The 27,738-nt window shown below is 40.2% G+C and overlaps 1 protein-coding gene across 10 annotated transcripts in view; it reads left to right on the forward strand.

Moving 5' to 3' along the window:
• The window catches only part of AKAP13 (A-kinase anchoring protein 13), a 355,010-nt gene that overhangs the window by 185,848 nt on the left and 141,424 nt on the right, over positions 1 to 27,738 (forward strand). For all 10 annotated transcript variants that reach the window (XM_054531799.1, XM_054531800.2, XM_054531798.2 and 7 more), the window contains 2 exons: positions 3,320 to 6,494; positions 10,088 to 10,209. In XM_054531799.1, the coding sequence (XP_054387774.1) occupies positions 3,320 to 6,494; positions 10,088 to 10,209 (3,297 nt within the window). The remainder of the gene's footprint in view (positions 1 to 3,319; positions 6,495 to 10,087; positions 10,210 to 27,738) is intronic.

Genomic DNA, 27,738 nt, shown 5'->3' on the forward strand with positions numbered 1-27,738 from the left:
GAGGCGGAGCTTGCAGTGAGCTGAGATCATGCCATTGCACTCCAGCCTGGGCAACAGAGGAAGACTCCGTCTCAAAAAAAAAAAAAAAAAAAAAACACAAAAAAAACCACTTTCCTGGCCAGGCACAGTGGCTCATGCCTGTAATCCCAGCGCTTTGGAAGGCCAACACAGGTGGATCACTTGAGCTCAGGAGTTTGAGACCAGGCTGGGCAACATGGAGAAACTCTGGCTCTACAGAAGTTAGCTGGGCATGGTGGCATACGCCTATGGTCCCAGCTACTTGGGAGTCTGAGGCAGGCAGATCACGTGAGCCTGGGAGGCAGAGGTTGCAGTGAGCCGAGATGACACCACTGCACTCCTGCCTGGGTGACAGAGCAAGACCTTGTCTCAAAAACAGAAAAAGAAAGACTTTCACCAAAGATTCTGAGACCTGTAAAGCAGTATTAGCAGTATTAAATGTTACCACTTACAGATCAGAGCTAGCATTAAGGTTGTAGCAGTAGGGGGACTGAGAGGTTTTTTTCATTGGTTTTGGGAATAATGAAAGACACACGTTTCAGGTACAGAAATATGCAACAACTAGAACTAAATTTTCCTGTCATAAAAGGATGTTTGTCTATGTTTGGCTTAACTTTACAAAATGAAAGAACCAACAGTTTCTGAGATTGTTGCCAAAGAACAAGAACCAAATTTAATCAGGAGTATTTTTACAACTATTTTAGTGAGCGATGATATGTACCGTTTAAATATAGTGTTACTATATTTAAATCAATAGTTGTATGGTACAAAGATAACTAAAAAAAAAACAGAAAAGATTTTATAATCCACTCAAGTCTTCAAGATAAAGTTGTTGCCAGACATAAAAACATTACAGACTCCCTGTTAGCATTTATTACAAATAACATAAACGTCATATGTGTACGTCTCTCTTGGCCATAACATCTGAAAGGCTGTGTTTAGGTAATTTTTCCACCCAGTTTATTTCAGAGCTGATTTGATTTGGAAACCACTTGACGGTAATTTCATTTAAGGTCAGCTCAATGCCAGAGGCTTCTTTGGGAGCATGCATTATTTGAGACCAGCAAGCCAAGAAATTCCATAGGGTTATGTGATGCTCCCACTTTTGTGTTTGTTCCAGAGCAAGTGACATTTCATTTTCCTCTGAGTGGACTTCTAGGCAATCAGGTTTTTCCTTAGAACTCTTTTTACTACGTGAATGGTAGTCCACTTGAAAATATAGTTTTGCAGGTGCCAAAGCTACCTGCCAAGATATGGGAATGGTTGGCAGGCAAATATAAGAAATTAAAACTGTGGGAACATACATGTGCTACTTTCTTTAGGCAACACTACTTGCTTCTCCAGATTTCTGTTTTGTAATGTTTACCATTTATTAAATTTAGTGACTTAATTTCCTGATTTTTAGGAGACTGTCATACTCTCAGCGGGACTGGAAATAAGCTAATTTTGAATACTCTTAAGGAGCCTAACACAAAAGCTTTTAGTGAAAGTCCATTTTGCTTGTACACTCTAATAGAAAGACTTTAACAAGCATGACACATTTTACACTTGTACGTATAAACTTTTACAGTAGGCTCAGTAGGTAGATAGGAATGGTCTGATGATGGAACCCTATAAGTGCCCAATATATTCACTGAGTGAGTAGGTGAATGAGAGGATGGCTGGCAGTAGGTATGCATATTATTGCAGTAGGTCAGGTAATGAGTGGCGAGCAAACCAGATGTTTGGAAAAATAGATTTTAGGTGTTGAGAAAATATTTTTGTAAGAATTTTTGAAATTTTGATATAAAGGTAAAATCACTAAAGATCACCTGTGTTTGTTTTTCTCCATTGTAAACCTTGCTGCATGCACATGGGATTTTTGCATATTTATAAACTTAGATTAATAATTTTTTTCTGATTGCAATATGGTCCTCACAGTTAATAATGGCTAGTATTTCTTCCATCCGTTTTATGAACCTTGATTTTCTTCATCATTCCCATGCTGTTGGTTGTATCTGTTTATATTTTTAAAATACTTTAAAGTTGCAAAATCCATTTTTGAGATTACATATAGTATCCATAATATACTCTGACAGTATATAGGTATATGTTCTCATTTATTTTATATTTAATATGTTCTGATTTTATCAAAAGGTGAAAGAATATCTGCCATGCCACTGTTCCTGAAATTATGACCCCATAACTCGATGGTTAAGTTAGATTGGTTGGAACATATTTTGGGGATTAAAGGACACTGAACTCCTCAGTAAGTATTTAGGGCACAGGAGCATTGGCTGCACCTTGTAATGGAAAAGAGCTAGGATTTGTTTTTACTTGTATATATGAGGCAGGGCGGAAGTAGGCTCTGCCCCTCTGAAGACAATGAAAAATATAGGTGGGACACAGTGGCTCATGCCCTATAATCTCAGCACTTTGGGAGGCCAAGGTAGGAGGATCCCGTAGGCTCAGGAGTTGGAGAACAGCCTGGGCAACATAGTGAGACCCCGTCTCTACAAAAAATAAAACAATTAGTCAGGTGCAATGGTGCACACCTGTAGTCCTAGCTACTCAAGAGGCTGAGGCGGCAGCGTCGCTTGAGCCCAGGAGTTCAAGGCTGCAGTGAGCTATGATCACACCACTGCACTCCAGCCTGGCCTCAGAATGAGAGATCGCACCTTACTGTTAGCAGCTCATTTGAAGATATTCACTGAGCTTTTTAAAAATCAGGTTTTTGAGACTCTTTTTTTTTTTTTTGAGACAGAGTTTCGCTCTTGTTGCCCAGGCTGGGGTGCAATGGCGCTATCTCGGCTCACCTCAACCTCCGCCTCCCAGGTTCAAGCAATTCTCCTGCCTAAGCCTCCCAAGTAGCTGAGATTATAGGCATGCACCACCACACCCGGCTAATTTTGTATTTTTAGTAGAGACAGGGTTTCTCCATGTTGAGACTGGTCTCGAATTCCTGACCTCAGGTGATCTGCCTGCCTCAGCCTCCCAAAGTGCTGGGATTACAGGCACGAGCCACCGTGCCTGGCGAGACTCAATTTTAATCTACTTCCTAAAATAAGTTCAAAATTTAGAAAATAGATATTTCATATATCCTAATCTATTTTGAACATCCCAGTATATAGGCAGATATGAAAGGAAAGTAATATCAGAAATAAGAGGAAATTTATTTGTATTCTTTTAGATTCGCTTATCATGTGACCTTAGAAGGGCTAGAATGGAAGTGAGTTCTGTCCAACAGGATTTTTGCTCAGAGGTGTCAGTGACATCTTCTCCTACAGGCAGTTTTTAAAAAGCGTATTTCATTTCCTCCTAGAAAACAAACCTCAAGCAGATGGACAATCTTATGCCCTTAATGATGACGGCACAGGATCCTTCCAGTGCCCCAGAGACAGATGGCCAGTTTCTTCCCTGTGCACCGGAGCCCACGGACCCTCAGCGACTTTCTTCTTCTGAAAAGACCGAGAGCACTCAGTGCTGCCTAGGGAGCCCTGTTGCACAGACTGAAAGTCCCTGTGATTTGTCAAGCATAGTTGAGGAGAATACAGACCATTCCTGTAGGAAGAAAAATAAAGGCGTGGAAAGAAAAGGGGAAGAGGTGGAGCCAGCACCTATTGTGGACTCTGGAACTGTATCTGATCAAGACAGCTGCCTTCAGAGCTTGCCTGATTGTGGAGTAAAGGGCACGGAAGGCCTTTCGTCCTGTGGAAACAGAAATGAAGAAACTAGAACAAAATCTTCTGGAATGCCCACAGACCAGGAGTCCCTGAGCAGTGGAGATGCTGTGCTTCCGAGAGACTTGGTCATGGAGACAGGCACAGCCCAGTATTCCTCTGGAGGTGAACTGGGAGGCATTTCAACAACAAATGTCAGTACCCCAGAGACTGCAGGGGAAATGGAACATGGGCTCATGAACCCAGATGCCACTGTTAGGAAGAATGTGCTTCAAGGAGGGGAAAGTACAAAGGAAAGATTTGAGAACTCTAATATTGGCACAGCTGGAGCCTCTGACGTGCATGTCACAAATAAGCCTGTGGATAAAATCAGTGTTCCAAACTGTGCCCCTGCCGCCAGTTCCCTGGATGGTAACAAACCTGCTGAGTCTTCACTTGCATTTAGTAATGAAGAAACCGCCACTGAAAAAACAGCAGAAATGGAAACTTCACGAAGTCATGAGGAGAGTGCTGATGCTCCAGTAGATCAGAATTCTGTGGTGATTCCAGCTGCTGCAAAAGACAAGATTTCAGATGGATTAGAACCTCATACTCTCTTAGCAGCAGGCATAGGTGAGGCAATGTCACCCTCAGATTTAGCCCTTCTTGGGCTGGAAGAAGATGTAATGCCACACCAGAACTCAGAAACAAATTCATCTCATGCTCAAAGCCAAAAGGGCAAATCCTCACCCATTCGTTCTACAACTGGAGACGATAAACTTTGTGCAGACTCTGCATGTCAACAGAACACAGTGACTTCTAGTGGCGATTTGGTTGCAAAACTGTGTGATAACATAGTTAGCGAGCCCGAAAGCACCACAGCAAGACAACCCAGCTCACAAGATCCACCCAATGCCTCCCACTGTGAAGACCCACAGGCTCATACAGTCACCTCTGACCCTGTAAGGGATACCCAGGAACGTGTGGATTTTTGTCCTTTCAAAGTGGTGGATAACAAAGGCCAACGAAAAGATGTGAAAGTAGATAAACCTGTAACAAATATGTTTGAGGTGGTTTCACATCCACATCCAGTTGTCCCTAAAATGGAGAGAGAACTGGTGCCAGACCAGGCAGTAATATCAGACAGTACTTTCTCTCTGGCAAACAGTCCAGGCAGTGAATCAGTAACCAAGGATGACGCACTTTCTTTTGTCCCCTCCCAGAAAGAAAAGGGAACAGTAACTCCTGAACTACATACGGCTACAGATTGTAGAGATGGCCCAGATGGAGATTCGAATGAGCCTGATATGCCGCCACTAGAAGACAGGGCAGCAGGCCTGTCCACATCTTCTACTGCTGCAGAGCTTCAGCGCGGGATGGGGAATACCAGTCTCACAGGACTTAGTGGAGAGCATGAGGGTCCCGCCCCTCCAGCAACCCCAGAAGCTCTGAATATCAAGGGGAACACTGACTCTTCCCTGCAAAGTGTGGGTAAGGCCACTTTGGCTTTAGATTCAGTTTTGACTGAAGAAAGAAAACTTCTGGTGGTTTCAGAAAGCTCTGCAGCTCAGGAACAAGGTAAGGATAAAGCAGTGACCTGTTCCTCTATGAAGGAAAATGCTTTCTCTTCAGGAACATTGCAGGAAAAGCAGAGAACACCACCTCCTGGACAAGATACTCTACAATTTCATGAAAGATCGATCTCAGCTGACTGTGCCACAGACAAAGCACTTCAGCTAAGTAATTCACCGGGTGCACCCTCTGCCTTTCTTGCGGCAGAAGCTGAACATAACAAGGAAGTGGCCCCACAAGTCTCACTGCTGACTCAAGATGGGGCTGCCCAGAGCCTGGTGCCACCAGGAGCAAGTCTGGCCACAGAGTCAAGGCAGGAAGCCTTGGGGGCAGAGCACAACAGCTCCGCTCTGTTGCCATGTCTGTTGCCAGATGGGTCTGATGGGTCTGATGCTCTTAATTGCAGTCAGCCTTCTCCTCTGGATGTTGGAGTGAAGAACACTCAATCCCGGGGAAAAACTAGTGCCTGTGCGGTGAGTGGAAATGTGACGGTGGATGTTACAGGGGTTGATGCTCTACAAAGTACGGCTGAGCCCAGAAGAGAGAATATATCACACAACACCCAAGACATCCTGATTCCAGACGTCTTGTTGAGCCAAGAGAAGAATGCCATCCTAGGTTTGCCAGGGGCTTTACAGGACAAAGCTGTGACTGACCCACAGGGAGTTGGAACCCCAGAGATGATACCTCTTGATTGGGAGAAAGGGAAGCTGGAGGGAGCAGACCACAGCTGTACCATGGGCGACGCTGAGGAAGCCCAAATAGACAAAGAAGCACATCCTGTCCTACTGCAGCCTGCTGCCAAGGAACTCCCCACAGACATGGGGCTCTCAGCCCATGATGATGGGGCCCCAGCTGGCGTGAGGGAAGTCATGCGAGCCCCGCCCTCAGGCAGGGAAAGGAGTACTCCATCTCTACTTTGCACGGTCTCTGCCCTGGCCGCACCTCTGCCTAAGGGAGCAGACTTGATAGAGGAGGCTGCCAGCCGTATAGTGGATGCTGTCATCGAACAAGTCAAGGCCACTGGAGCATTGCTTATTGAGGGGGAGGCCTGTCACGTGTCACTGTCCAGCCCTGAGTTGGGTCCTCTCACTGAAGGACTAGAGAATGCTTTTACAGGAAAAGTGAATACTTTCCCACCTGGAGAGAGCCTACCAATGGGCAGTACTCCTGAGGAAGCCACGGGGAGCCTTGCAGGATGTTTTGCTGGAAGGGAGGAGCCAGAGAAGATTATTTTACCTGTCCAGGGGCCTGAGCCAGCAACAGGTAAGCAAAACATAATAAAAATTAACAGTCTGAGAAGCAGATTCCCTTAAGAGTCACTGTGGTGTCCTGGTAAAAATATAGGCATGTTTGTTGTTTTGAGGTCTTGCACTCATTGGGTAGGTAGCCAAGTTAATAGTCACCACCATCAGGAGAGGCGCGTCATCTCAGGGTTGGACAGATTTTGCTTCCTGTATTGTAGACTTACTGCTTGGTTGCTAAGCTTATAAACACTCCTGTCTCATTCTGGAGTGGTTGCAACTTTGCAAACCTAGAAAACAATGCCTAGATCACAGGTACTCTAAAATGAAAAAAATTAGCAGATGTTTTTATTCACATGGCTTAATCCTTTTCTCTAGTACCATAGAAAACAGTGCCAAAAAGCTGTGTTTTATCTACAAGCCTGAAACTCCCTTCCTCCCCTATCATCCTAGTCTGTATTCTGATCAAATTTAGAGTCAGAGTGGTTTCATGAACAGCTGTTAAGTATTGTTCTGAGCTGACTTCCCAGCGTCCAAAATGGTGGTATTAGGTCATTGGTGTTTTTTGTTTGTTTTTGTTTTTTTTTTTGGGGCTGGGGTGTTGTTGACGGGGAACTCCTTCCTTTTCCTGCTTGGGGAGTGGACCTCTAGTTCCATTGCCTGTTGCTTTTGGGCAGCAGTCTGGGAATTCAAGACCCTGCACAGTGCAGGGGATAGGATGCAGGATTTCCGCCCAAGCCCAATCTGCTGAGCTGCTGTCACAGGGCAGACCTTGTGTCTGCTTTATCTTGGTGAAGCAGCTGCACTGAGCAGATTGCTCACACAGCAGCCTGTTCCATCTGTGGGTAACCATGTTCCAAGGCAGCAAAGAGAAACCGCTATTGCTCCGTGGAAATAAACTATCTGAATAAAACTTCTTAACGGGGGTTAAGCCTGAAGCTGAAACGGGAGTCGGACACGATCTTGACTCCTGAAGTCTTTAAAGGTCAGTTTGGTGCACACTTTTATACCACCACCTGTTACCAGCTGTAGACAGAAGACCTATCTCCATGCTTGCCCCTAGGCTTTTGTAGGTAAGAAGTAGCCTGTTTTGTCTTTATTGTTTATTTTTGCTGTTCTTTTCAATTTTTGAAAATCCCTTTACACGTATGTATTAAGAATGTGGGGGAGGGTTATGGAGAGAAATGAATCAATGGAGCAAAAGAAGTTGCTTTGGAAGAAGCGCAATTTAAATACAGTGGTTATTTTCCCTGGTAAAGAAAGGGCTTTTAGCCATTTATAATCTTTTTCCTCCCCAGTTGAGGGATTTAAGGAATCCGAGGTAGAATTTTTGATGACTTTAGCTTTTTAGTTTTATTAATGTTTTGGATTTTTAGTGATAGATACTTGTCGGCTGTTGTCTCAGGATTTAAATGAGGTCTAAAATTTTTTTAAAAAGCCACAACAAGAAGTCTATTTTGGGGGCCCTGGCAGGTTGGCATTTCAGAAGAATGGGAGTGGCTGTAAGCTGATGCCTGGTGATGTTCTTTTCATTTCGGTGCTGCGTCCTTCGCCACATGGGCTGGAATTATTTCTCTTTCTGGCTCAGTGGTCAGAATTTAACTCAAGCAAGTGTGAACTCTGTGGGGATTGTGTCTGTAGTATCCTATGAGAAAAAGTAAAAACCAGGGAGAATTTCAGACTTTGATTTTTATTAGCACATATAGTAAAGATGGTGAGAAATGATGGATGTTTAGGATTTTGAGGTTTTGAGAAGGAAGAAAAATGTATGGACTTACAGCAGTATATATGGGCTTGGGGTTGGTAAATTTTGTGTAGGTGAGTTACTTGTCCTGTTACCAAAAGGAGTCATACTCATGGTCTCAAACTGCAGAGGAACTCAGCATTCATGGTCTCAGACTACAGAGAAAGTAGCCAGTCATGAAGAAATTGGTGCTTTCTTCAGAAAATGGCCAGGATTGGGAAAATCCCTGGTCACGTTGCTTTAGAGAAAAAGCACCTGAGTGTGATCTCAGAGCCAAAGGGTATTTTCTATCAAGTTTACATTCTACTCATAGATTTAATCATACTGTTTTGTGAGTGAGAAGACATAGGTTTAACTGCTCATTTGGAAGGAGCCAGTTTGAAAGAAGGGGATGTGGCCCTTGACCCACCAAAAGCATTGACCACAGTGCTTAGGAAATCAGTGGTGCATGACTGAGCCACACCAGTCCTGCAGAGGCTGCCGACACCCGTCAAGTGTCAGTAATCACTGTTTTCTAGTGTGACTGGTTGCTGTGCCAAGATGCATCTTTTCAAAGTTGATAGGTATAGGAAAGGAAGGAGGTACCAAAAATCACATCCCCAGAGGAAAGCAACCCTCTTTCCCCCCAGAAATTACTCTGACTCACTTAGAGATGTTTTGATCAAGGGATAGTTCTAAGGGGATTGCTTAGTCAGATTTTAACTTTAATAACATTTTATGAAATTTAACACAGATTTTGGTTCTTTGGGCAAGGAAACTTGTTTACCCATTTTTAAACTGCTGGTAAGATTATGTAATTATAAGGGCAAAGAAGGAAGAAAAGAGGTTCATCTATAGAAATGTAACTCTTACAAATTTAAGGTAGACTTTCGTACATGTCGTGTGCTCCTAGAATAAAATCTTAATATAATTTATTCTTTGGTGAAAGAAACTTCTGTGCTCTTTAGTGTGGGGAGCATTTTTCTCAGCAGAGTAGTGGCATCACTAGGTGAATAACCACAGATGCATTTCCACATGAAATAGAGATGATAGTTCCATTTGCATTTGGATTATTAAGGTGAATTTTGACTGTTCAATCATCAGTCCCCTTTAAAGAAGTGTCAGAAGCCTAAATTTGCCTCAGACATCTTTTATCATTTCCTTCCTGTATTTGCTTGACCATGTGGTGGTCAAGTAACAAAAACCACCACTGTTTTTGGTCTGTCAACATGGCCAGCAAGAGGACAACTATGTAATTCTCGATAAAACATGCACAGAAATGTTTCTCTTAAGAAAGGGATAGCTAGTCTGTGATTAGGTTTCAGTTTTGGAAGAAATAAGGGTTAAAAATAAGAAGTAACTGCTGAGTAGTTCATTCTTACTGGTTACAGTGATGGGTGGATCCGAGTGTGTTGTATGTTAGTGAAAGTCATACTTGTCCCAGAGGCTTTGTCTCATTCTCAGTGGCTTTTTCCTTTTTGTTTTGTACAAATCCTTGCTTTTTTGATGATGCCCAAGATGGACTACCTAGCTTCAGCTATTAATCTGTTCCCCTGAAGCTTATGAATTTAGTTTTCCATATGCAAGTTGGCGCTACACTCAGATTTGTCATAAAAAGTCAATAGTGAAATGGATGTTCAAAAGACATTGAATTGGATCCTCGCTTAGTTCTAAGCCCCTACAAAGGCTAGGGAAAAACCAATAACCAGGTGATAAAGGAATAGCTCAGCATAGGGTCAGAAATGACACTAGCCGCTGACAACAAAAGAATACTTTTCCGTTATAACGCAAAAGAAAAACAAAACACATGAAACCTGGAGCATGTTGTATGAATAGTAAGGCACAGGAATCAGTTTTTAAAAATGTACTCTGTAACCCCCCTGCTCTTTCAGAAATGCCAGACGTGAAAGCTGAAGATGAAGTGGATTTTAGAGCAAGTTCAGTTTGTGAAGAAGTGGCTGTAGGGAGCATAGCTCCTGCACTGAAGATGAAGCAAGGCCCGATGACCCAGGCGGTAAGTGGCAGCAGTAAGTCTGTACGAGCACAAAATGTGTTTATCCTGTTCTGCTGTGTCTTATTTATGGCTTTGTCTTTTATTTGAGGGTAAGTGGGCAAAATAGTATTTTCCGCCTTCTCTCTTGTGCTGTTATGTAAATGTGTATATGTTGCTGCAGTTAAGCTTTCATAAATGGTATATACCACACAGCAAAGTTTTGGAATGGGCTGTTACATGTTTTCTTGCAGATGATGCTGAAAAACATTTTCGCCTTGAGCACAAGGCTTTAAGATTTGTCAGTAAGCTTAAATTGTTACAAAATCTGAGCTATCGCAAAAGGGGATCTATAAACCTTTTCTTTCTTTCTTTCCTTCTTTTTCTTTTTTTTTTTTTTTTTTTTGAGATGGAGTTTTGCTCTTGTCACCCAGGCTGGAGTGCAGTGGTGCGATTTCAGCTCACTGCAACCTCTGCTTCCTGGGTGAAAGCGATTCTCCTGCCTTCGCCTCCTGAGTAGCTGAAATTAACAGGCATGTGCCACCGTGACCGACTAATTTTTGTACTTTTTGTGGAGATGGGGTTTTGCCATGTTGGCCAGGCTGTTTTCGAACTGGCCTCAAGTGATCCACCTGCCTCAGCCTCCCAGAGTGCTGGGATTACAGATGTGAGTCACGGCACCCGGCCTATAAACCCTTCTTAAACCTGACTGTTCTTTCTTTATATAAAAACTGATAGCCAAAATGAGATTTTTACTTTATAGCTCAATAGTAACTGTCTAAATTATGATGTATATCGTTTTCAGCAATGAAAAAACAGGTTCAATAGGCCAGATGTGGTGGCTCACACATGTAATCCCAGCACTTTGGGAGGCCGGGGTGGGTGGATTACCTGAAGTCAGAAGTTCAAGATCAGCCTGACCAACATGGTGAAACCCTGTTTCTACTAAAAATACAAAAAAATTAGCCGGGCATGGTGGCAGGCGCCTGTAATCCCAGCTACTTGGAAGGCTGAGGCATGAGAATCATTTGAACCTGCGAGGCGGAGGTTGCAGTGAGCCAAGATCGTGCCATAGCACTCTAGCCTGGGCGACAGAGCAAGACTCCGTCTCAAAAAAAAAAAAAAAAAAAAAAAGAGAAAAAAAGGTTCTATCAATATGTTTTTTTGTTTGTTTGTTTTAAGAATAGTTTTTTTGGGATATGATTCACATACCATAAAATCCACCCAATCAAATAAAGTGCATAGGTCATTGGTTTTAAATAGATTTACAGAGTTCTGCAACCATCACCACTAAGGCTCTAATTTCAGAACATTATCACTCCAAGAAGAAACCCCAGACCCATTAGCAGTGTGCCTTTCCTTCACTCTTCCCTCCCCCAGCTCATTAATCTGCTTTTGCTTTCTGTAAATCCATAGAGAGATTTGCTGTGAGACTGTGAAAGTGGCTGTAGATAGTACATAAATTGCCCATTCCAGAACTTCATGTAAATGGTGTAACACAATATGTGATCTTTTGTGACTGGCTTCTTTCACTTAACATAATATTTTCAAGTTTCATCCGTGTTGTGGCATTGATCAGTATTTCATTTCTTTTTATTGTCAAATACTGTTCCGGTTTATAGATATACCACATTTTTTTGTGGATTTGGATTGTTTCCACTTTTTGGCTACTGTGAATAATGCTGTTACGTACATTTGTGTACCAAATTATGTGGACATGTTTTTATATACCTAGTGGAGTTGCTGGGTCATGTGGTAATTTCCATTTATTTGGCTTTAAAAATATTTTTCTTCAAGGTCTTGAGATTATTTTTCTTTGTTTAAAGCTATTAACTTTTATTTTATTTTATTTTTTGTTTTTTTGAGATGAAGTCTTACTGTCACCCAGGCTGGAGTACAATGGCAGGATCTTGGCTCATTGCAACCTTTACCTCCTGGGTTGAAGCGATTCTCTTGTCTCAGCCTCCCGAGTAGCTGGGATTACAGGGACTCGTCACCACGCCCGGCTACTTTTTTGTATTTTTAGTAGAGATGGGGTTTTGCCATGTTAGCCAGGCTGGTCTCAAACTTCTTATTTCAAGTGATCCACCCGCCTTGGCCTCCCAAAGTGCCGGAAGTACAGGCGTGAGCCTGTGCACCCAGCCAGCTATTAACTTTTAAAACAAACTTGTTGAGAGAAACAGTGCCCTATGCTTTAGATTCCATGGTCGTCAAAAAAAAAAAAAAAAAAATTAGAAAGCTGAAAATCAAGTTAGTGAACTTACTCATGCTGTCCCTTTGAAAGTCCACGTTCCTTGGGCTACACTTGACATTGCACTGTTTTTACTCTTCAGAGGACTAAGTGGTATTTTTTCTTGAAATTTCACGGTAGGTAAATGGAACAGACTATCCCAGATTGTTTCAAGAGTATGAACAGTGATGAACAAGCCTTGTTGTATTGGAGTACTGTGGTATGAAGGTGCTGACTGTTCTAACCCGCCCTTATTACACATAATATTCATGACTAATGCCTGGGTGGCTACTTGTAAAGCAGGCATTATTCAGACAAATGTTGCTTTTACCCCTGTGAGAAGAAAAGAGAACACACCCTGCATGGGTACATGTGTCTTTGTTTCCAGAAGCCCCTTAGAAAGGGAAGGAAAAAACTCACATCCTTGAATTCAAATACTTTTGTTTCTTAGTACTCTATTTTAATATTGTAGTGATTAGAGTCATTGAATCCAGGCTGGTACTTGGCTCTAGACGCTTTGCTTTCTGATGAGGGATATCTCTATTCTAATGGTATCTTGTCTACTATAAAGAAGAAAACAAAATATGACTTAAAGAAAAGAAAAGGTCTCCTCTCTCAGTCCCTTTCCTCTTCTCCTTTTTTCTCTAGTTTTAAGAGTTGAGAGAGTGAATATTCCTGTGGTTGGTCAGCATACCTCATTTTACAGATAAAAGAATAGACCCTTGGAGAGTCACATGGCTAGCTTGAGGCCAAAGGCAGCTGGAAGAGTTTGAGGTTTGATTTCTAATCTAGGGCTTACACAACAGGGCAATTCCTCCTTGACTCAAGAAACCTGGGCTCTGATTGGTAAAGTTGCTATAAGAAGCCTGAGAACCATGTAATTTATCTCTAGCTGGGAGATATCAATGCCTTATGCTTTGTGTTTGCTTCCACCGTGTAGAGTTGGGGAAAGCATATGTCAGTGGGATTTTCAGTTCTTGAGGATTTGCAGGCCTAAATTCAGGAAGTTTTTGTGTTCACAGCATTCTTATAATGATGTGAAATCTGACTACTTAACTCTTCTCCGTGGTGCTCTCACAAACTTGCCTTATTTGCTGTGAGTTGAAAGGATAAAACAGACACACACTTTAATTTTTCCCATTTAACTCTTCACATACTATATTCATATAGGTTTTCACTGGATGGGGAAAGAGAGCAGAGGTCTGCAAACATTTTGTAAAGGACAGACTTTTGTAAATGCTTTGTGGGACATATGGTCTCTGTCACAACTAGTAAGCTTTGCTGTGAGTGTGAAAGTGGCTGTAGATAGTATGTAAACAAAGAAGTGTCACTGTGCTTCAATACAACTTTATTATGGACACTGAAATTTGAATTTCATGTGATGGTCACGTGTCGTGAAATATTATTGTTTTGAATTAGGTTTCCAGCCATTAAAAAAATGTAAAATCTCAGCCAGGCACAGTGGCTCATGCCTGTAATTCTGCCACTTTGGGAGGCTGAGGCAGGCGGATCACTTGAGGTCGGGAGTTCGTGACCAGCCTGGCTAACATGGGGAAACCTTGTCTCCACTAAAAAAATAAAAATAAAAAAGTTAGCCAGAAATTGCTTGACCCGGGAGGTTGCAGTGAGCCGAGATCGCACCACTGCACTCCAGCCTGGGCGACGGAGTAACACTGTGTCTTGAAAAAAAAAAAAGCCTACTCTTAAGTGTTTTTCATGGGCTGTAAAAAAGAGTTAATATCCCACTGGCAATAGCATGTGAGCCCCTGCCTAATAAATACTTGTGCGCCAGTGGAAGAAAAGAAAAAAGAAGCAAGCAGATTTCTTTTCTTAAATTGTTTTGTGGTGAAACCTCTGGTTTTTAAACTACAGGTTGGGAGTGGGATCAAGTTCTGTCTTTCCCGAATAGCTTTTTGACAGCCTCTCTAGAGCTCAGTTTCCTTGTCTCTAATCATTCTCTAGCTTTAACCTTCTAGAGTCTGTTTTCATGCTGAAAAGGGTTAGAGTCTGTGATTATATTTGAGGGAGGAGTGGCATTTGTGTAATATTTAACCTGATCTTTCTGCCACATACCCCATCTATGTGTGTGCCTTGGGAATAGGCCAGTCATTGCTTCGTTGAATCATTGGCTCATCCTCTCCAAATGTAAAATAGAACAAATTCCTATATCTTATGCTTTGCTACCGGCTTGAAAACCAGTACTATGGTAAATTTATGGCAGTTTTCTAATAAATGTAAATAATCCATTTAAATTCTTATGGAAGTTTTGTAACATTCTCTAAACGTGTAATGGTCAGAGCATAAGAACCTCTGTTGAGTGGCACTACCAAGGATTTAAAGAAAAAAGCTACTGTTGAGTTCTTGTTTTCTTTAGTCCTTTAGTCTGCTATCTGTCATACAAACTGAGGAGTAATTTTTCATTCCTTAACCTGTTTGACACATGTACTGTAAATAAATCCTTACTTTAAAGGTCCAGTGCTGAAAATCATAGTTCGTGAAGGAATTAGACGGTATCTGCATTCGTTTACTTATATTCTCAGAGAAAACACAGGTATGTGTTAAATGTTGCAGATTTCTTGATAGTCTTTACTGATATTTCTTTATTGGGTTGAAAATGTTCACAATTTTTGAGGCAAAGTTATTACTTTACACATAATGTGGTTTATTCCCATTAATCATTTTATCATTTTATTATAATTGTGGTTTGTTACTGAGTATTGCCAAAGTTTTAATGCCCATTGCAATTTAATATTCAACATTACCTCCCCCTATATGCTTTCCTGGTTTCAAGGTATTCAGATTACCTTTCGTTGTCATCTTTTTTTCCTTAGTGAGTTAATATATATCAAGTACTTAGATCAGAGCCTGGCACAGAATAAGTACAGCTTAGCATTATTATTAGTTTAGTAACTTCAGATTACACTATGCTGTTCACTTATTTTAGTAACTAGTGGAATATGGTGGTTCAGACTCAGTTACTGCTTCTTGAACACATTATAAAAGCTTCAGGAATAGTTTCATACATTAATTTGAAATTGAAAGACATGGAACTTGTTTTACTTCTGAGACCCTTACAGTTTGAAGGAACCTTAAAGATTTTCTGAAGTCCAGCACCTTTGCTTTATAAGAGAAGAAATGGATTCAGGATAAATGACTTACCTTGTTTCACAGCTGGTTAACTGTTAGCTGGACTAGAACCCAATTTCTATGCTAATAATTTTTCCACTATACTATTTCCTGAAGAATCATCTGAGGGTACACTTGGGAAGTCCCATCCACTTGGTTTAGGATGGGTTTTTGCGTTTTAAGCAAGCATCCCTGAATGATACTTATGCATGCTAAAATTCTAAAACCATTGCATTTATACTTTCATGCTTTTGGTAATAGTTGGAGAAATTCCTTTAGCCATATTAAGATGTAAGCTGATACACTTTAAGTCTCATGTTCTTACTATAACCTGTTTAGCTGCAACTAAATACCACTAAGATGATGTTTCTCCAAAGTGCTTGCTTTTGGTGCAGAAATTAGGAAGATTTTTTAGACCTGCCTTTTATTTCCTAAAGAATGATATGATATTGAGCCAGATGCTGGAGGCAAGCAGGAGATGACATTGAATACTTAAGTTCAGAAAAGAAGGCCTTCTGACACCATTCGCCTTCATAGTATGCCCCAGTACTGCAAACCAATATCATATGTTGTAGGGATCTTTTCTCTTCAAGATATGGCCAAGTTCATTAGAAAGGACCTTCCCTCCCTGGGGCATCTGTTCATTGAGGTATCTCAATAATAGCTCCTTTTCTGAATGCTCTTTGCATAAGCTTATTAGCCATATGGAACAGTTAATTCCACAAACCAGTATATATTGTCAGGGTTCCTATGGTCCTAACAGTCAAACACTCAAGAACAACTATGTTCAAGGACAACTGTAAAATCCCATGTGTTGAGTATTAGGTTACTGGGAAAATCTACTCTTTATTTAACATACCTTCCTCAATCAAGAAAGCGTTTAAAATCAGAACCATGATCTTTTTTTTTTTTTTTTTTTTTTTTTTGGCAATTATATAGCCAAACATCAAATTAACTGAATTTCCATTCTTAGTTATTTTTACAACAGTATTCATGTTTGTTTCTTCAGGATTGTAGTAAGGGCATTGTTGGTCTTAGAATATTGCCTGTTAATATCTTCCTGAACTATGTCCTTTTATTATATTTAATGGAACACTCTGTTTTCTTTCTGTTGTCTAAAGGGGGCGAACTTGTATTTCCATCCCTTGTCTAGGAATTCGGTTAAAAGCTTTTGTTTTGTGTGGCTGTTCACAGCCTTCATGCTCAGCTGCCGTGGGAAAATATGACAGCCTCTAGGCTATTTGGTGACTAACCCAACAACTTATAATGCTGATACTCAAAATGGCTTATACATCCCACCCTGTTATTTAATAGTTGTCAGTTTTTAAAAAGGTCATTTAAAAATGTTTCTGCCATCATATTCACATAGATAGTTTTGTGGTGTGTGTGTCACCTAGGGAAAGGCAAATTGGCCACTTTCTGAGTTGCCAGAAAGTCTTATCTGCATCCATTTTTGGCATTTAAGAGGCAGGCTCTCCCCAAATTATCCCATATAGGTCCAAAGCTAGAGCTAGCATCAACTCAGTTTTTTTCATGTAAATTTTTTGGAGACTCTCTATATCTCCTCTGAAATGGAGAGTTTCCAGGAAATTATCAGTGGCTCCTAATACAAATTTTTAATACATTTGCGGAAAAGAAGTACCTCAAAGAACCCCAGACCATAAAGTCACAAGTGGCAAAACTATAAACTTAGTGTAAAACTACCCATAGATAATGTATGTAAAGGTATAATTTAATGATCTAGTTGTACGTTTTTAAGTGACCTTAAGCAAGTTATTTAATTTCTCTGATCTGTGTTTTCCTTTGTATAATGGTTCATCTCTAGTTTCTTCCAGCTCTTAATTTTTGACCAGTGTGTGATTATGACATGATTAGAATAATTGAAAAAATGTTGTCATCCCAGCACTTCGGGAGGCTGAGGCAGGTGGATCATATGAGGCCAGGAGTTCGAGACCAGCCTGGCCAACATGGCAAAACCCCGTCTCTACTAAAAATACAAAAAAATTATCAGGGTGTGGTGGTGCGCACCTGTAATCCCAGCTACTTGGGAGGCTGAGGCATGAGAATTGCTTGAACCTGGGAGGTGGAGGTTGCAGTTAGCCAAGATTGCACCACTGCCCTCCAGCCTGGGAGACAGAATGTTTTATAGTCTCAAAAAACAAAACAAAACAAAACAAAAAACTGAGGATATCTTACATTTGGACCAAAAGGACAATCATGAGGGATTTTTTTTTTCTTTTTTAAATTTGAGACAGAGTCTTGCTATGTTGCAGATCTTGAACTCCTGGGCACAAGTGATCCTCCTGCCTTGGCCTCCCAAGGTGCAGGATTACAGGTGTGAGTCACCATGTGGGATTTTTTTTTTTTTTAATCACACATTCTTTAACCAAATCCTTAACTAATCACTTTTGTCTTAAATGTTTTCCAAGGTGTTTTGTTCTGGGATATTAAAATCAATCATACTAGAATCTGCTTTTTTCTTTCATAGAACTGCTGAATCATAGGTCATATGTGCATTTTAGAGGGGATGTGTGTCTCATGCCATGCCCTCTTAAGTGAAAATAACTGTTTCTGAGTCTTAGCACTCTTTCTGTCTACTACTTACACTCGTTTCTCTTTTGTTTATTCTTGTTATATTGACAGCCAATGATAATAGCTAAGTATAAGGGAAAGATTATGGAGCCCAGTGAATTAAGATTTTAACCCTAGTTTTGCCAACTACCAGCTGAATAATTTTGATTCATTTATTTAGAGGCTGTTTCCTCATTTGTAAATTTGGGATATTGATGCCTATTACAAAAGTTGTTTGTATTAACTAGAGTTAGGAAATTCTAGCCTATAATAGGCATTTTAAAGGCAATAGATATAATTCTAATCTCATTTTAAACTAACTCAGAATTATCAGGCCCATCTTAAGACAGTATGAATGAGTGATTTTAGATAATGATTTTTAAATGGTCTTGGAAGAAGCTATCAATTATATCAGGCCACAGTGGTACTCATTTAACTTTCCATGTCACTTTATGTTTACTGCAAGGGTGTACTAATTTATTCACTACTCAGTTCAACAAATGTTCATTGAACTCTGTGCTAGGCCTCAGATATGCTGAAATGAAAATAGATGAGTCTCTGCATTCAAAGGCTCGTATTCCAGTAGGAAAGGCAATTATTAAGCCAGTAAATAAGACATATTCTTGAGTGTTAAAATACAGGTAAACATACAGGTGCTTGTGAAAAGGTAACTTTCAGTGAAGTGGATGCTAAATTCTCCTTTCTAAGGAAGTTTTTAAAGAATGTTATATTATTTTTACACTGTGGGAATGAAGATATATGCATTATGTATCAGAAATATAGGCTTGGGTGTAGCCGTTATTTCTACCAGTACATTTGGAAGGGCTACCAATAGGTGATCTCTTAGAAAAAACTATGTATTGCTTGTGGTTCTAAGTTCTGTGTTGCTTACTGACATAAATATGACTTAGAGCTGCTTGTTTTTGCCTGTAAAAGAGAAAGTTTCCATAGTAGAAAATTAAAAGAGAGATGTCAATTGATCTTTGAGAAAGGCCTAGGTCCACCTCAGGGATCTACCTGGGTACCTACAATTTAGGCAGTTTTAGATATTCCATATTAGGTTTTGATTGTGGATTTTAACAAGAGGCTAGTGATGTGTCGCTAGTTGGCCACCAGAAGAGTAAATGTGTACACTATTTACGGAGTTGTCTACTATATATGGAGTTGTCTATTTTATCCAGAAAAGGTTTCAGGAGCACCAATTTCAGATGTTTCTAGTCTCCTAGGCTGCTCAGTTTTGTGATATTAGCCTGTGGCTTTAATTTCATTCATTTATTCATTTAGTAAACATTAAATGATTATTTTTCCCTGGACAAATTATTGCATCAAATTTGGAGGGTTTTTTTGTTTTTGTTTTTGTTTTGTGGAGATAGGGTCTCACTTTGTTGCCCAGGTTGGAGTGCAGTGGCGTGATCATAGCTCACTGCAGCCTCAACTTCCTGGGCTCAAGTGATACTCCCACCTCAGCCTCCAGAATAGCTGAGACCACAGGTGCGAGCTACCACACCTAGCTAATTTTTAAATTTTTGTAGAGACAGGGTCTCCACAATGTTGCCCAGGCTGGTCTCAAACTCCTGGACTCAGCGACCCTCCCACCTCAGCCTCCCAAAGTGCTGGGAATACAGGCATGAGCCACTGCACCCTGCCAAATACCAGATAACTTTTGAAAGTTAGGTATCCTTTTTGCCCTCAGCATACCTAGAATCTAGTTAAATTTAAAAAAGCAAACATATACAGATATAATCACAATACATGAATGCAGTATATGAGACATGTTATCAGATACCATTAATGTGCTATAGGAGATCACAGAGAGGAATACTTCTTGAAAAGTGCCTGTCTGAAACGTAATGGTGTTTCCTTGGTGAGACCCATGTTGTAGCACAGGTGGTATCAATAGTCTATTGGCAAGAACAGGGATAGCTTCAGGGAGCCATTGATACGCTTTCCAGCCTTGTAGTTATTTTTTTACTTTCACAATATACTCAGCCCTTTGAAGATCATAGAATTGCCTAAGGATTGCCAGAGACACATCAGTTTGCACGATAACTGATCTGGCAGTAATCCAGGTTAAAAAAAAAATTCATTAGGAACCTGAAAAACATAAAATTTACCACAGAATATGAAAAATGGAAGTATTCAGTAGCATATGAACCATGTGGAAATTGAAACAAGTAGTATTTCTGTTTAAATATTTCCATTCAGCCATTGAAAGTTTGTGTTCTCCCTTCCTGCCTCTTCGATTTCATACAGTGATGTAGACATTTTGCTTCCATTCTGAGGATACCCAAAACCCTATCACTGCTGTGGACCTGAGCAATTGGGACACTGTCTTAAGTGCACATATGAAGTCTTCAAAGAAAATTAGTTGATGGCGAAAATGCCTTTCATAAAGTTCAGGGCAGAGAATACTCTTATGAGCACATTTAAAATATCTAAGTTTAAACCTAACTCAGAAGAAGTCAGAGTAAGCCAAAATGTTTACTGTATTGATCTTCTTTTTCTGTAGTTGGCATTTGCTCCTGACTAAGTCATCAGTATTGATATATATTTAAGAGTTTTGAAAGCATAGTTGCTGGGTGTGGTGACTCACAACTGTAATCCTGGCACTTTGGGAGATCGAGGCAGGTGGATTGCTTGAGCCCAGGAGTTCGCAACCAGCCTGGGCAAAACCCTGTCTCTACCAAAAATACAAAAATTAGCCAGGCGTGGTGGCATGCTCCTTGGGAGGCTGAGGTGGGAGGATCATCTGAGCCTGGGGAGGTGGAGGCTGCAGTGACCCATGATTATGCCACTGCACCCTAGTCTGGGCAACAGAATGAGACCCTGTCTCAAAATAAAATAAAAAACCTAGTCACTCTGGGGTTGGAATTTGGGGTTATGGAGATATAAAAATGAGTGAGATTTTTCACATGTGATTTCAGTGTTTATACTGAAGATGGTTGCAAAAGATTTCTGAAACAGTTTGAACTAATTATAATAGGAATAATTGGGGTAAATTGTATAGCTTCACAGTTGGCCTTTATGGTTAAATACATATTTGAAAGGATAAATTTGGCTTGGCGCTTTCATTTATGTGAGGTACGTGTGTATGTGTATGTTTCTTTTACTGTGTAGAGTATGAAGTACCTTGGGAGTGGCACATCTGGGAAGTTTTTGCTGAACCTCTTCTCTGAGGCAGAAAAAAAAACATGGTGGAGAGGCTAAGTAGTTAAAAATTGTGAGTTATTTTATTGCTTGGAATCCCCTTGAAGAAAGATAGATTAGTAGAAAAACATACTTGAACTGGAGATGTCCTATTCCCTTTTGATTTATGTAAAAACAGCATGTGATCAAAAAATTTGTAATGGAACCATTTAGAGGTCTTTTCTATTTATACTCCAGATTCTATAACTATGGGAATCCAAAATCTTCCAAAAATAATTGTTCTCATTATAGAATATTAGTTTAGGGAGGAATTTTAGTGAGCATGAGGCTTGTGCGCTTTAATTTGCAAGAAAGGAACTGGAGTCCCCAAAGAGCTAGCAAGCTCAAAGGGCCTGCCATCATTTGTGATGCCCAGGAGCCACCTCTGTCTTAGACATCACCTGTCACTGAAGTAAGCTCCTCAGTGTCACATGGTAAGCCAGAGGCACACTGGAAACCTCTCCAGTATTTCTGCTGGAGATTCTTAAATAGGAAATTCTTAAATAGGACCATCTTTACTGGTCAGTGACTTTCCTCTACTTTATGAAATCCTTTAATCCCCACTCCCCATACATTAAGAAAAATTATGGGAAGGATACAGCTGAATGTGTACACTTGATCCCTTTGTTGTGGTTGATGAGCTGTGTGCATCTGCTGCACTGGTGACTCTGCAGTACTTCCTTTTAGCAAATTGCCTTCTGATACAGATACTTGGAGGCTTGTGGCTGGGCCATGTGCAGATCACAGTGTAGGGTGATCTGGGTAGATTTAAGATTCCCACTCCCTGTTGCCTTCTCCTTTCCTGAGCATGGCATCTTTATTTTTGGATGTGCTTGTTGTGTGTTACCTTCCTTGAAATTTAGTGAAAATTGTTACCTACCAAGGCAGTAAGCCTGCATGAGTCACTGTGAAATCCAGGTTTGTGTAATGCCAGCGTTTTCTGACAGCAGATGAATGATGTGAAAAATGGAAGAGCCTTCTGCTTGTCATGTTCTTCCTTAGGGTAAGATCCTGGTCGCCCTGGGAAAAGCAGAATTTTAGGATCCCCTTTCCAATATTCTTTATCTTTTGGTTTCTATGAAAATAATAACTCAAGGAAAATGTGGCATGGTCAGTTTTATTTTTGACATCATTAATTTCTTTCTTTGTCATCCTTCCTCCTTGTTTTGCTACCAAAAATTTTGTTGTGTTTATTTTTTCCCTTGAATCAACTATAAGCCAAGCTCTTTTTAGATGGAGGGGCCTGAAGACAATGGGTTGGTTTGGACTTCCCCTGCCGTGCTGGGCTAAAGGAGAACCAGGGGGTACCACCTCAGCCACCCACAGGCCTCTTGAAATTGGGCCTAGGCCTGGTCCATTCTGGAGAGGATGCATGATGAGAAGCATCAGAGCCCGTGTAGTGTGCAGTCTCTACTTTGTGGGCAATAGGACATTTACTCTAAGAGGCTCAGGAATTTTTTCTCTCATTCCATCCCGTGAAAGCCAGAAACTGTGGGAAGCCACAGACTGACTTGTCAGCGGGAGAGGCATGGAAAAAACATATGTCCATGCACGAATCCCTTACTTTAAACATTTGTAGCAAAGATTCCAACAGTAAATTATGCTGTTGGAACATAGTCCCTTCTTCCAGGAGATGTTACTCTTGTGCATTTCCAAAGCAAAATTGAGCCTTTAATCTGCAAATATGTACTATTTTGTATGCTGAATGTTGTAATAGAAACCAGGGATGCCATGGTGGGTAAAATAAGACAGATCTCATCCCTCAAGAAGCTCTATTGGGAGAAACAAAGAAATGAACCAGGAGTTGACACCTGGGTCATGGGAACTCAGAGAAGGAATTTTCCATTGTTTAGGCCTATCTACACCACTGTCCCTTCTGCTGTTCACTTCTAGTAGCGTTGTAACATCAGACATTACGTGGAATTCTGCTGAAATGTTTCACTCAAAGGATTTTCCCTGTTGACAGCATTGCTTGCCTTAAAATAGGGGGTCAGACTTTTCATTCCAGTTCCAGAAAGTGATGCGTGTATCATGATTGTTTTGCTATGAAACAGTTCCTGTCCCTATTACCCTTGTAGTCAACACAATAGACTATGTTCCTTCCCAGGAGTGATTAGGTTTCCCTAATGGGATGATGGAAAGGAGGGAAATAGAGCTCTGGCCCTCTTCCTTCATTAGTGTTGAAACCTGGTGCTGTATCTGCTTCACATCAAGCTCAGTGGATTGTTTTTCCCTTGTCTGAGCCTGCTCTCTCCTCCTTGAGTGAGGAAAAGGATTTAAATCCTGGCTTTCCTGACATGGAACTTTCCTGCAGTGGCTGTTGCAGCTGAATGCATTAAAAGGAGTACCTGCAAGCTGCGAGAAGAAATATTGTTTGAAGACTGGCATATAATATAATGTGGACAAGTGCTCTTAGGTTTGCTTTTTAGTCGAAAGACTGTGTTCTGTAGGATTTGAAAAAGAATAGAATTTGTCATTGGCACACCCCACCCGTCATAGCCTCACAGGCTTCTTTGTTAGCCACTGAAGGGTCTTAAGTGATTCTGGCAGTAGTGAATTCAGGTGACTGACATATGCTGCTGGGTGTCAGAGTTACCGTGTATCTCTACCTACTCACTGGTTTTGGTCTCATCTTGGGGAGCTACTGTGCTTCTAGCTGCCCCAGAAGGTGGGAGGTGGCAAGCTCATCAGTGCCTAACAATGCCAAGTTTTCTTTGTTTTATTCCTAATGGGAATTTATACTGCCATTTGTCTGTTTCTTGGCATAACTCTTTGGGAAGGAAGAGGGGTTAAATAAAAACAAAATAATGCATACCTTTTATGAATATTATCTCTGGGCTGGGTGAGGTGGCTCATGCCTGTAATCCCAGCACTTTGGGAGGCCAACGTGGGAGGATTGCTTGAGCCCAGGCATTCAAAACCAGCCTAGGCAACAAAGTGAGACCCCATCTCTATTTAAAACAAAATTAAGAAACAATATTATCTCTGAATTAGTCTTGCTGTTTTTTAAAACTTGGAGTCACCCTATTGGTTAGATAATACCAACCATCTATTAGCAAACAAACATCAAGGTGCCCTGAAATATGACTGATGTGGAATGTTGCCTTGATCCTTCCTCTTTTATTAAGGCTGGTTTGTGGGAGCTTGGAGCAGGAAGAAGGGAGGTAGCAAAAAGGACAGAGAAGGTGAAGGAGACCTTTAATGTGGGGGTTGGGGAAGCAAAAGGATAACTAAACATATGCCTCTTGACAGCATCTGTGACCAACCATGCACCAAAGCCATGATATGGCAACAGCTGTGTAAAGGCCCAAGATGTTTAATACTTTTAGCAGTTGTTCCTGTAACTTCTTGTGGTATATCACCCCAGCATAGAATGGGGAAGATGGGAATAGCTTAGATTAAAAAAAAAAAAAAAGGCTAGCTTACTATTCTTCCTCTGAAAAGCATTTTATCACATAACCAACTAGTTTAGTCTAATGGAGGAAGATAATCATTGCACAAATCTAAATAAATAAAAAGTACGAATTGTTAAATATTTTTAAAAGCAGGCTTTTACTTTTAGATATACACAATTACTTGGAGGAAATTTCAACAGCTGCTGCTAAGTAGAGGCACTGCTGGGCCATCTTTAATGTAGTAGACAGGACTTTAAATATTGACATCCATTCTCACAACACAAATGTTCCTTTAGGAAGTTCTTTTTAATAAACAAATAGTAATTAAAATATTTAACAAATGCATGACATTAATTTTAAATTTAACAAGATGGCCTTTTAAAGGAATATATTCCCCTACCCAGCCCCCAAAAGCATTTATGTCCTGATGACCACAATGAATAACTGAGCTGAAGAAACAACTTGTCTTGGTCAGGGAGATAAAATTCTTCTAACACATTTTTACCTTCCGTTCCTTAGCATTGTGTCTGTGGCTCTTCCTAATATCACTTTCCCCAGGAGTGGGAAGACCCTCTTATAATTAAATTGGAACGTTTCCACTGTAGAACCTGTGACAAGTTAATCTTTTTGGAATGGCTGTCAGATAGCTGGAGGTAAAGCCTTACGTGCCAGATCTTCTACTTTGACACCTTTGCTATACTATATTTCTAATATCCATGTACTTGGCTGACTTCTTAAATGCTGAGCAGAATTTATCCTTAATGGCTCAGAATTATTGTTATGAGGGTATCATTTACTATTATGTATTAAAATGTACATTAATGGGCACTAATCCAAGTAATAATTCAGGAACTTGCATTAGAAAGAGTTACTCATGTCAGCTTACCATTTGCCTTGGTCTTTCAAAAATGGAATGAGACTTACTCAGCCATATAGTCCCTTAGGAAGTACCTTTCAGTTAACTTCATTAGCACATAGGTCATCAAAAGTCTTTTCCTAAATAATTTTATTTGCCCTTCAGAAAACCATCTCTGTTTATTGTTCTTGCTGTAATTACTCTTAATTCACCAGCGTCATTCATAATGTTATGAAATTGTTTAGACCTAATCTCACATATAACTAAAGGCATTAGCTTTCATACAGTCTGTTAAGTTAGAAAGCTCTCATCCAAGATTCTATCCTTTTCCCCCAAAACAAGAAAAGCTTTTTTTCTCTGAGACAGTAGATTTATCACATTAAACTGCGAATTTAGGGAACTCATACTCTCATCTTCTCTCACCTGAATTCTTTGTTTGTGTGTGTGTGTGTGTGTGTGTGTGCGTTTTTTCTTCCAGCTATTCTTGTATTCCTTATAACCCATCAGTTCTCAAACTCTTTGGTCTTAACATCTCTTTACATTTTTAAAAATTAAGAGCCCCAAAGAGCTTTTGTTTATATAGGTTATATCTAGAAATGTTTACTGTATTAGAAATTAAAACTGAGAAATTTAAAAAATATTTATTAATTCATTTACTACAATAAACTAATTATTAAAATTATATTTTTATAAAGAATATTTTTTCTACAAAAAATTACTTTTCTCCAAACAAATTTAGAGGAGTGGTATTGTTTTAATTTCTGACAATATAAAATATTTGGATTCTTACATCTTTTATGCATTAAGCCTATTGCAATATATTGTTTTAGTTGAAGTATATAAAGAAAATTCAGCAAATACAGGTATATGCTTAGAAAAGGGAGAACTGCCTTAATAGTTTTCTCAAATAATTGTGATATTCTTTGATACTAGATCAGAATTGACAAATAGTAGGTTCTTTAAAGCTACTTTCAGTGTGCAATCTGAAATCATATCATTGAATTTTTTGTACTCTGTCTCACTCTGTCGTCCAGGCTGGAGTGCGGTGGCACAATCTCGGCCCACTGCAACCTCTACCGCCCAGGTTCAAGGCATTCTTATGCCTCAGCCTCCCAAGCAACTGAGATAACAGGCGTGGGTCACCATACCCAGCTAATTTTTGTATTTTTAATAGAGATGGGGTTTTTCCATGTTGGCCAGGCTGGTCTTGAACTCCTGATCTCAGGTAATCCTCCCGCCTCAGCCTCCCAAAGTGCTGTGATTACTGATGTGAGCCACTGTGCCGGGTCTGGTCTATCTCATATTTTATTATTTTTTATTTTTTTCAAACAGAGTCTTGCTCTGTCACCCAGGCTGGAGTGCAGTGGTGCAATCTTGGCTCACTGCCACCCCCACCTTCTGGATTCAAGCGATTCTCCTGCCTCAGCCTCTCCAGTAGCTGGGATTACAGATGTGTACCACCACACCTGGCTAATTTTTGTATTTTTAGTAGAGATGGGATTTTACCATATTGGCCAGCCTGGTCTTGAACTCCTGACCTAGTGATCCGCCCGCCTCAGCTTCCCAAAGTGCTGGGATTACAGGCGTGAGCCACTGTGCTCAGCCTATCATACTTTCAATGAATCTTTTACTCATGCATAATTTTGTAAAATCCTACATTGGTCATTTATAAAATATTGATTCACTGAGTAATACAACTCTTCCAAATGTTGAATGTTTCATTCTACAATATCAGAAACTCAAATTTATTAATATTGCTACTAGTCTCATCAGAAATGTCTTTAAGTATTGGTTAATTGGCAAACTCATAGTGACAACTACAGGCTTTCCAGAATTTTCATTTTCATTTGAAGTCTGAATTTTATCATCAACTATAAATACTGTCAGTTGTTTCCCTTGAGAAGCAGGTTCTAAGAAAATACTCCAAGTTCTGAATAACCATTATTTGTCAGTCATTCTTTTAAGTAAAGCGTTGTTTCCTGAGAAAAGCAGTTTAGCTCACAACTTAAAATAACTGTACAAGTGATTTTTCTCAAGACAGGCATCACATCACATACACAGAAGTATTTTGTGTTTGCTTCCCATTTTGTCACACAGAATTTTAAAAAGGTGTGTACTCAGAGTATGGCAGTGAAGACTATAATGACTCCTGATTCATTTTGGCACCAATGCCTTGGTTTGTGCTAAGG

The sequence above is a fragment of the Pongo abelii genome, chromosome 16, assembly GCF_028885655.2.
Source record: "Pongo abelii isolate AG06213 chromosome 16, NHGRI_mPonAbe1-v2.0_pri, whole genome shotgun sequence".
NCBI classification, from domain to species: domain Eukaryota; kingdom Metazoa; phylum Chordata; class Mammalia; order Primates; family Hominidae; genus Pongo; species Pongo abelii.